General features: G+C 41.1%; 1 protein-coding gene across 3 annotated transcripts; it reads right to left on the bottom strand.

Moving 5' to 3' along the window:
* Positions 1 to 2,035: 2,035 nt before the first annotated feature.
* Positions 2,036 to 12,041, bottom strand: KLF4 (Kruppel like factor 4). Of its 3 annotated transcripts, none has more exons than XM_030194311.1 (5): positions 11,469 to 12,041; positions 11,217 to 11,334; positions 8,350 to 9,184; positions 8,104 to 8,268; positions 2,036 to 3,768 (listed from the first exon to the last, which is right to left on the bottom strand). In XM_030194311.1, exons 1-5 carry the CDS (start codon positions 11,471 to 11,473, stop codon positions 3,593 to 3,595), a joined length of 1,299 nt encoding a protein of 432 aa, XP_030050171.1. In that variant the 5' UTR covers positions 11,474 to 12,041; the 3' UTR covers positions 2,036 to 3,592. The 3 variants fall into 3 exon arrangements, with proteins under 3 accessions (XP_030050171.1, XP_030050172.1, XP_030050170.1); XM_030194312.1 differs by having other exon boundaries at positions 11,232 to 11,334; XM_030194310.1 differs by having other exon boundaries at positions 8,104 to 9,184.
* Positions 12,042 to 12,211: the final 170 nt, after the last annotated feature.

Here is a 12,211-nt window from a genome sequence, read left to right as displayed (position 1 = left end):
ATTCATACTCTCAAATTTCGCTCAGCTATTTCAGGAACTTTTTTCCCATCACAGCAGGGCCACTTAAGGACAGCATATTTAATAAGGAACAAAGGAATAAAAAGATAGTCACATCTCAGACATCGGAGAAACAGAACATGTGAAATCCAGTCATGAATCACAGGAAGGGTTGTTAGGCTTAAGTGGACATAATATCACTTTTCTTTTGCAGCCATAAAAAATGAATTAGATAAACTGGTCACAGCCATATGACTTCCCCTGACTCCCAATCTCTCTTGTCTTTCCAATGTGCTTTGCAGGCTGGAGAGGGGGAAAAGGAGAAAGGTTACATCTGATGAATGCAGCAGATCAGACTACCTACTGAACATGATGAGAATCTGGGCAGAAACAGACACAAAGATACCAATATATTAAAGTGCTTAGACACCAGCACTTATCATGTCAATTAGATTGTGTTAATGGCCCAAGTTGGTGTACAAAATGAGTTTTGCATTAATTTACATAGGCTTAAACATCACATTAATCTGACCACCATAGTTAATGTGAACGTCATCACACAATCTTAAACACTTTTAGCACTAACAGCTCTTGTTACATTTTGGGTGTTTTAGGGTGTGTTATTTTCCAATGCACTAACAAGTGACAAGCTCTGTTGCACAGCTTGGAATCTCATTACTTTATTAGCAAATGTTGTGTGTTGAAATGCTCATAAACTAATTGGTGTGCATTATAAGCATGTTTGATACAAATAAGCTAGATTAGTCACACTAAACAGTGCTTTTAACACGTATGTCTTTCTGAGCATTAGTGTACTTTTCAGTATAGTGACCCCCAAGGTGTTTTAGACCCCCATTAGCTTGCCAAATTGAGTAATTAATGGTTCTAGGATATGATTTTAAAGTTGAACAAAACTTTGTATGCTTTTCTTTCATTTTATTATCAACAATTCCCACCTCTATGGTTAAAAAAAAAAAAAGCCAACCCTCTCTTCATTCCCTATTCCTTCCCCAGGATCTTATCATACCAGATACTATCTTCAGGAGGCAGGAGCGACACAGAAAATAAAAAGCCGCCATCTTATGGTTAATTGTAGTACTGAGGATCTATCCTGCTTGGTGAAGACAGTAATAGATGGGGCGAGATGTGCAGATGGGGTAGGGAGAGTGCCCAGAAGGGGTTGTTTTTGCCATGGGGGAAGGAGGTTTGGGGCCTGGACCCACCAATGTTTTTTTTGTTTTCCTCTCCTTTTTCAACTTTGGGTCTTATTTACTAAGCTGCGCTATAGACGCACTAGCGTTTTTAGTGCGCACTAAATGCTAGAGACACCTATAGGAATATATGGGTATCTCTAGTGTTTAGCACACACTAATTTTTAGCACATTCTAAAAATGTTAGCGCACCTTAGTAAACAGACACCGTCATCTGTGGCTTGATTTTGTTTCATAAATAAAACAGAATTGTCTGGGCATAGCCCTAAATAGTTGTTAATTTAGTACACCCTACCTATTAAATTCAGTTAGACACACAAGGAAGGCAGGAGCAAAACATCAGACCAGTGAGCCTCCAGTGTTGGCTGCAAAAGAAAAGTCCCAGGTAAACATAGCTGATTGGCAGAGCTCCAGATTTGCTGAGTAATTAGAACCAGCACTCAGATACGATGTCTATTAGTTTTTTAAGTCTTTGACAGTGATAGCTTCCTGTGAGTTGGTAGCAATTTACTGCAACATTCTACCTTTATTCAAGAGATACTGGGCTCCTTTTATGATGTGGCACTATTGATTAGTGTGCGTTGAATGCAAAGAAGTCCATGGGAACTGAATGGGCTTCCTCACATTCAGCGCATGCTAATCAGTAGTGCTGCTTCTTAAAAGGAGCCCATTATTTGTTATGTTAAGGCACTGTTATTTTTAATCTCTCTCTATCTTTCTTTTGCTTCTCTCCTTCACGCTATCATACAAAATCATATTTCAAGGATAACAGAGACCAAAACAGCAAGCTATGGCCTCAAGATATTTTTATTTTTCACTGAAAGTAAACTAACAAAATTTCTCAGAACATCTGCAGCAAGTATTAGAATCCAAGTTTATGGCAGTCCAGACAGAACATGGTTCTCTAAACTCATTATCCCATGATCATAAGGTCAACTATGAATCTTTAATGACCTTCTAAGAAGGCCAGTTTCTAATATGTTTTCTAAAAAAACAAAAAAAGGTATTTTAGTTATAACGCAAGAATAAATAACTTAGACTAAGCAATGTAGTGAGAAGAAATACCACCAAACAGGCAATAAACACAGAAAATGAGGTGAGCAGGTAAAGTGAGGCTTTGGTTTCCAGCTACAGTGCCATATTTTCTTTAAAACAGGAGGAGGAGAGGGTTTAGCAGCAAAACAGGGTACAAAGCCGCATGGTAAAGATTCTGGCTTCCAAGTTTGCAACACAGACAATTCTAGTGTAGACTGGAATGGGAAAATGGTGAAACCAGGTAAAATATTATAGGCTTTATTTAAGACTTATTTCAGACTTGAATATGCATTGAATATGCAAAATACAAACTCCCAAAAACTTTAATTTTATTTATAGTTTACAAATATACAAAATAGAAGTTTGCTTAGAATTTATATTACATATTTATTATGTAAAGTACTATATAGGGGGAGAAAAGGCATTTGTTCTGCTTCAGGCCTATTTGGAAATAAACCATAGTACTGTACAAATTATTGCACATTGTAACACACTGTGGTTACAGACTGTCTGCATAAAATAAAATAAACATTATTAATAAACCAGGTGTATTTACCTGACTTAAGTCATAACTGAAGATCGGAAGACAAAAATATATATTTCCTTGTCAGATATGCAGCAGTTGTTTGAGAACTCTCTGGTTTCTACTTTTTGGTACCTTTAGAACAGGCAGTCACTAAGCACCATGAATTAGAAGTTTATCTTTTTTTTTTTGTTATTTCTTTTTTGTTGTACCTGAATTTTTTTTACCTATTCCCATAATAAAATAATGGCTTTCATATAGCTACTGCGCTGACACAAAGATCACAGGAATGTAAACTCCCCTCCCCCCAACCCCATGTATAGTTTATTAAACCCTGATATCCGTGGCTTCCAGTCATTTTTTGGCATTTTTATATTCCAGAAATATTCAAGTTGAATTTTTATATAAAAAAATGGAATGCTTGAAGATCCAGTCACAGAACCCAGTATTTTTGTCTTATTCATACAGTTTCACAATAATGTATTACTAATTTAAAAAAAAAAGTATCCACGAGTTCCACCTTCTGGAAGACTAATTGTTCCATCCGCATGATCCCTTGTAGTGCCTCCAGAAGCATAGCTAGGTGGGGTGCAAGGGGAGCAGCCGCTCCCCCAAACAGATTTTGAATGAAACAGTGCCTATGCAGATCAGCCCTTTGGCCTTACATCAGTGCCTATTTTACAAAAGGTCTGCTTCCCCTGACATCAAAACCTGGCTATGCTTTTGAGTGCCTCATTCTACCTCTTCAGTCTGTGCAAGAAAGTGTTGTGCTCAGAATACTGACTCTTCTGGCAGTACAGAAAGGAAAACTTCCACTACTTTCCCACTAAAAGTGCCTCTTCATATGTAAGGCCAAGTGGTCCGACCTGGAGAAGGCCCGGTCGCATCTCTGACACTGAAAAGGGCGATGACCAGTGTGCTTCCTGTAGTGACGAGTCAGTTCATCGGAGCGTGCAAACTTCCAGCCACAGCCTTCCCAGTCACAGTGGTATGGCTTCTCTCCTATGAAAAGACAGAGCGAAACATTTACATTTCCAACCTGATATGCTGATATCAATTTGTCTGCACTCTAGAAGCTATGTCCTGTGGGCCTGAGAGGGGAAGAAAGCAGATGCATATTACCACCTTCACAAGATGCAGCATTTCTGGGGGTTACACAACAATTATCAGATATAATCAATGTTTGGGATTATAACTAATCTAGATAGGTTGTTTGTAATGTAAGAAAAACAATAAAGATTATTTCAGCCACAAGGTGAGATTTACTAAAACGCACTACAGTGTTACCCCATGCTAACATGTATTAACATGTTTAAATAGGCCCCATGGCATAAAATGGGACCTGCAAGAAGTAACAAGCATTAATGTGTATTAGTACATGGTAATGCTGCATCACCTTTCAGTAAACCTAACCCATTATTTGCATATACTGTAAAACAGTATTTTCTAAGCTGTGTACAATAAAACATAAATAAACATTAAGCACATCATTAAGACAACATAATACAGAACAAAAAAGACAAAATTCTCTTAATACACAAGGCTCCAGATCATGGCTACATAATATACAGACGCTTTTATTTGTTGTCAGGTTATATGAGTAGATTGGAAGAGTTACACTGATCACTATTACAATACTGGTTATGGTCACATGCCTTACTAATATGAAGAACTGAAGACAGGTTAAAAAGGATACATTGTTAATCATTAGCTTGCATTAAACTACAACACTTGTCTCTAATTAGTTAACAAATCTTGAGCATCACAAACTAAGGGCTCTTTTTACAAAGCGGCGCTTCTGATTGGCGTGAACTGAATGCGAAGAAGCCCATGGGAATTGAATGAGCTTCTTCGCATTCAGCGCGCTGCTAATCAGTAGCTCAGCTTTGTAAGAGATGCTCTACATTTCAACAAATGCTTCTCCTTTGGAAGAACATTATTACTGGAAATTCGGTTTATAATCATGCATGCTCATGCTTTATAGAAATATCTCAAATCTACATTCAAAACTGCAAGATTAAGTAGGAAAAGGCCTGTGCACCTATTTCTCCAGCTTAGCAGGACAAAACCAGCAGGAACAGATGTGTATATGCACAACTCTTGCCCAGGTTGAAAAACCAGCCCTTATTGAAAAATTACAACTGATGAAAATTAGCTTATCTGGCCAAAAAAAACACAAAGGAAAAAGGTATGGGATTTGATATACCACCTTTTCTGGTTACAATCAAAGCAGATTATTATTGTAAGTAGTATACTACGCCATACTTTGCATTGTTATTTGAATATTTTTACTGCTGTAATTGCCATGCTCATGTTTGATTTATTCTTACTGTACACTGCCTTGAGTAAATTCCTTCATAAAGGTGGTAAATAAATCCTAATAAATAAATAAAAATAAATTTATAGGCACTTTTTTTTTGTACCTGGGGCAATGGAGTGACAATAAAAGAGCAGATTTCCCAGACTAGCAAAGTGTGAACAATGAAAATCCATGTGTTTTAGGGACCCTATTGCAAAGCTGCCGCAATAAGTGGCCTTAGCGTGACCTTACACGGGTCTTTCCTATGAGCTAAGGCCATTTTTGCTGATTTTCCATTTTCCATATTAATGGCCATGTGCTAACGTTGCCATTAAGGTGCAACCATTAACATAAATTAATGTAAGCGGTAAGGACTCATGTACTAATCCTGTGCTAATCAGAGTGGTATACATATTATATACAGGTACTTATTTTGTACCTGGAGAAATGGAGGATTAAGTGACTTGCCCAGGGTCACAAGGAGCTGCAGTGGGAATAGAACTCAATTTCCCAGGATCAAAGTCCGCTGCACTAACCACTAGGCTACTTCTCCACTTTATACTTTTAACATGTAGGTGGCCCATACTCATGTGCAACTTACTATGGGATGCCACAGCACACCCCACATTACACCTTTTTAAGCTCTGGTAAACACACGTTAGTGCTTAATGCAGCTTGGTAAAAAGGCCATTTACGCCCTAATTCTATATATGGTGCTCATAAGCAGTGGATTTTTTCAAGTCCATCTTAATAATGGCTTATAGATTTTTCTTTTAGGAATATATCCAAGCATTTTTAAAACCCTGCTAAGCTAACTGCTTTTACCACATTCTCTGGCAATGAATTCCAGAGTTTAATTACAAGTTGAGTGAAGAAATATTTTCTTCAATTTGTTTTAAATGTACTACTTTGTAGCTTCATTGAGTGCCCTAGTCATAGTATTTTGAATAAAATGGCTCTTATGCAGATCAGCCCTTCAGCTTCATATTGACACCTAATTTACAAAGAGTCTGCGCCCCCTGACATCAAAACCCGACTATGCTTCTGCCTTTAATAACAGAGTAAAGTTCAAGACTAAGAAGAAACCATCAAATAAGTATTATTCTCTCCCAAATACTCACTGAACAAGATTCATATCTTCCTGCCTAATGCCTGAAGTTCTTATGTCAGACCTCCCATATAAATCAAGGTAACCCAAGAAAGAATATAACTACTGCTCCCAATAAATCCAGAATTTTGGAGCACCTGTGAAAATACTTCTTTAAAACTATGGGCTCATTTTACTAAGGTCCACTAACAGATTTAGCATGTGCTAAATACTATGAAGCCCATTTTATTCCTAATGGCTTCTTAGCAGTTAGCACGTGCTAAATTAATTTGCGTACCTTAGGAGTCCTATATGTTGAACTTAAAAAACAAACCTCAAACTTTGTTAAATTATGTATAATATTGACAAAAAAGTTTTACAACTGACAGGGTACTTCCCTGTCTAGATTTACGAAAGCTACAAAAAGCAACCTTTCCTGTGTTGTTAAAAAAAAAAACAAAACAAAGAAAAACCCATCCACACTCCCAATTCATGACATTTCAGAGAGGCTTAATGACAAGCTCCTCATTCATTCAATCATCTCTGCCTTCAAATACAAACAGAAAGGTTATCCATCTTAGCTGCTGTAGTGGCTTTTACTTTTGCTTTCTAATACCAACAATGATTTAATCAAACCCAGCTTTAAATACATTCCTGGAAATTCACAATTACCAGTAAAAAAAAAAAAAAAAAGTGGTAAAAGCATCTGCATAAAAACAGATAAAATGTAATCAAAGAGAACCAGATATGCAGGTTGCAGAAGTGCAGATGCTATGGAATTGATTTTTGACCCAAGTCCCAAATGAAACGGACATCAGAACATGCAAATACATGGAAGCAGGTTTCGAGACAGCAGAAACTAAGGACCATCTGGCTCTATATGCTTGTTTCGACATTTAGAAGTACTTTGAGAGGTTTTTTTGTGTACAGAAACCTTTGAAATAGGACTGGTAAAACCAGGACCTGTTCACAAATACCATTAAGCTGGAAGTCAAATGAGGACACAAAGAGGCATATTTTCAAAGCACTTTGGGAGGCTAAGTTCCATGGCTTTCTATGGAACTTTGGGAGGCTAAGTGCTTTGAAAATGAGCCTGCTAGTTATCCTTAGTCCACTTTGAGGCTCATTTTCAAAGCACTTAGCCTCCCAAAGTTCCATAGAAACCTATGGAACTTAGCCTCCCAAAGTGCTTTGAAAATATGCCTCTTTGTATTTAACTTTCCTCAGAATGTATTTGAAACCAGATAAGGTTATCTTGTGTTTTTGTTGTTGTTTTAAACTGGCTTCAAATACATGTAAGTTAAATGAATAATACACTGTACTTTCCTGAAACTATGGAATTTTGTTTTAAGAATCCCACTATCCAGCAGCTTTGACCATTCCAATGGTAATTGTAAGCAGAGATAAATACCTCTACACAGTGATGATTCTCAGCCCAGTACTTAGGATACCCTCAGTCAGTGGAAGTGTCAAAATATCCACAATGAATATACATGTGATAGATCTGTATGGAATGAAGGCAGTGCATGCAAATTATCTTATGGATATCCTGAATCCAACTGGGAGTGTGCCAAGGACTGGGTTGGGAAACTGTACTGTACAGGTAGGCTAATTGCATTTCTTATTTAACAAAAAAGAAAAAAAAATGGTTAGCACAATTGGATCATAGGAGACTTAAAAGCTTTGCAAGACCAGAAAGCAGTATAATAGCACATACACCTCTGTAAGTTCAAAAGTTCTTAAATGACATGGTGAGCTCATAATATTTGATATACCAACCATCAAATATTTATTTCTAGATGGTTTACAATATTCATATGAAGGCTTTAATAATGACCACAAGGGGTACTTCAGAAAGAAGAAAGTCTGGAACATTCTCTGCCCTGGTTAGGCTTTTTCATCTGAGAACTGCCACCCACCAGTGAGCTAACCACACCTGAGAGTTGCTTACCTGTGTGGGTGCGGAGGTGAGCCTTGAGATGAGAGCTCTTGGTGTAGGTCTTCCCACAGCCAGCGTAGTCACAGGTATGAGTGGCTGTCCTTTTCCTGGGCCAGCTTCTGCGACCCCTCTTTGGCTTGCTTTCCTCTGGCATGCAGCTTCCAGAAGTCATGAGCTCTAAAGGTGAAGAAGGTGGAATCAGCATGGTCCCTGGCATGTTTTTTACAGCTCCTTCAAAAAGACTGAGATAAGACTGACCTTGGTACTGAAGAGCAGTTGGTTGCTGGTCAGGCTGGAAGGGAGGATAGCCACTGGCAACATGGAAAGCCTGGGGTAGTGGCAGTGCTGGATGGCTTAGTCCCTGGGGTGAAGGGTGGCAGTCTCTGTTTAGCATCTCCTCTTGGGGTAAGGGGGCAGAAGTCCTGTTGGAAAGTGCTGGACGCCCACCAGGGAAGTCATGCTGGGCTCTGGGCAGAGTACAAGAAGCTGTTCCTGCCTCCTGTTTGATTTTGGGGCACATCCTAGGCAGCTGTCCACTGTAAGGCACTGAACTGCCTTTGCTAACGTTGACAGCCAGGCTGTAGTCCCCCATGTCCAGGGTGGTTTTAACCACAAATTTTCCATGCAGGCTAGTGGCAGGGGGCGGTGGTGGTGGTGGCAGCGGCTGCATGTACACAGGGTCCAAGTCGGGTCTCATTAACTCTGCCACAAAGCCTCCAGAGGGTGACAAATCACTGATGTCATCCAGGTTGAAGGGGTTGTCTCTGGAGCCGTACAGCAGGGGCCCTGGGCCAGGATTATTGCTGGAGGTGGGCTGCCCCCGGGGACAGCGCAGCGGGTAGGGGAAACTGCAAGGAACAGCTGGGGGAGGGGAGCAGGAGGAAGGGGAAGAAGAGGAAGAAACCCCTGGGCCTTGCTCCTGGTGGCTCAGAGAGTTGGAGAGGATGAAGTCAAAGTCCAGCAGGTCGTTGAACTCCTCAGGGTCCCGGTGGCTGGGTGGCTCAGGCTCTGTACTGGAATTATCCTCGTAGGGCCGGCCAGGGTTCAGCCCAGGCAGCCGTTGCTTCATGTGAGAGAGCTCCTCCCTCCACCTCTGTGCAGAAAGTCACACAAACACACATACAAAAGAAAAAAAACACACCCAGATTTTAGTATCCCCTTCACTTATACCATGTGTCTTGATGCTAACTGCCAGAACCAACCGCTCCTCCTTCCTCATTCTCTATTTCTGTGGATAACATTCTCATCCTTCCTGTCTCATCAGCTTGCAACCTTGGGGTCATCTTTGACTCCTCTCTCTCCCCTTCTCTGCACATATTCAACAGACTGCTAAAACCTGTCATTTCTTTCTCTATAATATCACCAAAATTCGTCCTTTCCTTTCTGAGCAAACTACCAGAACCCTCATTCACACTCTTATCACCTCTTGCTTATATTGCAACTTGCTTCTCACAGGTCTCCCACCTAGCCATCTCTCTCTTCAATCTGTTCAAAATTGTGCTGCATGACTAATATTCTGCTAGTGTCGTTATGCTCATATTAGACCTCTCCTCAAGTCACTTCACTGGCTTCTTATCCGTTTCCGCATTCAGTTCAAACTCCTCTTATTGACCTATAAGTGCATTCACTCTGCAGCTCCTCAGTACCTCTCCACTCTCATCTCTCCCTACATTCCTCCCCGGGAACTCCATTCAGTGGGTAAATCTCTCTTATCTGCACCCTTCTCCTCCACTGCTAACTCCAGACTCCATTCCTTTTATCTTGCTGCACCATATGCCTGGAATAGACTTCCTGAGCCGGTGCGTCAAGCTCCATCTCTGGCCGTCTTCAAATCTAAGCTAAAAGCCCACCTTTTTGATGCTGCTTTTAACTCCTAACCCTTATTTTATCATCCTCACTTTAATAATCCCTTATCTCTTGTTTGTCCTGTTTGTCTGTCCTAATTAGATTGTAAGCTCTGTCGAGCAGGGACTGTCTCTTCATGTTCAAGTGTACAGTGCTGCGTACATCTAGTAGCGCTTTAGAAATGATAAGTAGTAGTAGTAGTAGTAGAACCAAAAGAAACATGCAAGAGGGCTGGCACACATCTTCTTGTCTTTGACTAGATACACTTAGTATCACTGTAAAAATAATACCTAGTATTAGCAATGGGTTCTGCAGTCTGTACTAAGTGCAACTGCTCTGGAAATAGCATGAAAGTTAAAAAATGATGGTAATAAATTCTTATTTCATGATCTTGCATCATTTTGCTCTACAAGTTCCAGATAGCTATCTAAAAGGAGCCAATCAACTAGGCTGTTTCTGAGCTGCTTCTGCTAGGTACCTAAGCCACCCATCCCTGGCCAGGGAAAACTGCTGGCAGCTCCAGTCAGAGATGATCGGGTGCTCCTCAACTGGTTAAGAGCAGTAGTGGGATCCCAGGTGCACAAAATACTTCTGATTGGTGAACACCTCATCCCTAACACCTGCAGGAAGGTGAGCCAGTACGGCATACCTTCAGCCCACAGCCCCATATGCAAACACAGTTTTTTAAAAAGCCAAGTGATTAGCAAGCAGAGCGGAAATATGAAACAAAAAAATTCAAACTATTTACGTTTTAAATAATTTGTCTCGCTTTTTTGTAAGTTCTTATGAGCAGGGACTGTCTTTTCTTCGTGTTCAATTGTGAAGCGCTGCGTAGACTGGTAGCGCTATAGAAATGATTTGTAGTAGGAGTAGTATGATTGTTGTTGCTTGGCTAGTATATATGTTTGTAACTTCTGTTTTATGATTTTGTATATAGCTTAGAGCCTGGTTGAATAAGTGCTTGATTAATGTATGCCTGAAGGATAGAAAAAAACATTTTAAAAGAAAGAGAGAAGGTTTACAAAAAGGCAGTTCGTATATCGTTTAGGTATTGGATTTCCAGTTGGAACGCATTTGTCAGAATGTCCCTCGCACCCATGCGAACAGCAGGTGAGGTTACACCAAATTCAGGCAGCTCTAGCTTCAGATGAAAGTTTCAGAGAAGTGGAAACCAAGAACATGCAAGACGGAGGGCTTAGCAAATAAAGCGGATCTATTTCAAGAACTCATGTTTTGTCAGGTCTTTGGTAACAGGTTGGGGTTGAGGGTCAGATACTCACGTTGCCAGCACTTGCCTGTCTGAGGGATTTCTCTGTGGCTGGGGTGCCCGCCGCGAAGGTGGCGATGGAAGGGAGCAACGTGCCGCTCAGAGCCATGTCAAAGTCGCCGGGCGGTTGCCTGAAGACAGGAGACAGAAAGGCATACATCAAAAAAGCACGTCCCAACTGAATCCGGTTTATTTTCAATCGCCAACCAATCCTCTACCAAGAGACCTCAGGATCACAATGCTTGCGATCATCCAAGCAATCTACCTCATTAATGCAAGCAACGACGAAGTTGAGTACGAAGTCCAGTAGCTTTTCAATGGCAGAAAAAATGTAAAACAAAAACCCTCCCCTGTTATTAAAAAAAGAAAACCAAATACACTTGTAATCGTGTTTTAATTCTTAATCAGATCTGCGAGGTGCGCTGATGCTTTCCTTGGCGGGGTCGGCAGTATATGTTAGCACAGAGGCGCACTGCTGCCAATCTGGGGAGCGGGCGCGAGACGCTCCGAGCCGGGGATTCCCTCCACGCGCCGGCCGGGCGCCGCCGACGCTGCCATGGGAGCCCTGGAACTTGCCGCGCGAGAGATGTGGAGAATATGCGCGCGTGCCCGCGCGGGAGTTGTTGGGTGTGAAAGGGATCCGGTCCGCGATCCTTCTCGCTCTCTCTGCCACCTCGATGCTTGTGAGTACTGTACATGTACACCCAAACACGTACATACACGAAAAAAGGCGATTCCAAGACGGGCTCCCCCTATCCCAGCCCAACCCCCAAAAGCGCAAGCAGCAACCGTTCTTCCCCACCGTCAGAGCCCAACTCGGAACTGTCATGCCGATCAGCAGAGGTTCCTTTACTTATGACTTTTTTTTTCACACGACACGATCCCCACCCATTTTTTTTTCGGTCGTTGCCTGTTGCCATGACGCTTGGAAAACAAACTACAGTACGCTGCTGAACACGTGGGGGGAGGGGAATGGCACTGGCAGACCGGAGGGAACGCAATAGAAGG

This window comes from Microcaecilia unicolor, chromosome 2, assembly GCF_901765095.1.
Source record: "Microcaecilia unicolor chromosome 2, aMicUni1.1, whole genome shotgun sequence".
Taxonomy (NCBI): domain Eukaryota; kingdom Metazoa; phylum Chordata; class Amphibia; order Gymnophiona; family Siphonopidae; genus Microcaecilia; species Microcaecilia unicolor.
This window is presented reverse-complemented; position numbering and strand designations above follow the sequence as displayed.

What these genes read in the sequence shown, in the direction of transcription:
- KLF4 (XM_030194310.1), bottom strand. An exon ending in GACAGGCAAGTGCTGGCAAC is followed by an intron (nt 9,185 to 11,216) that starts GTGAGTATCTGA and finishes CTTTCTGCACAG; the next exon opens with AGGTGGAGGGAGGAGCTCTC. An exon ending in TCACCTCCGCACCCACACAG is followed by an intron (nt 3,769 to 8,103) that starts GTAAGCAACTCT and finishes GTCTTTTCATAG; the next exon opens with GAGAGAAGCCATACCACTGT.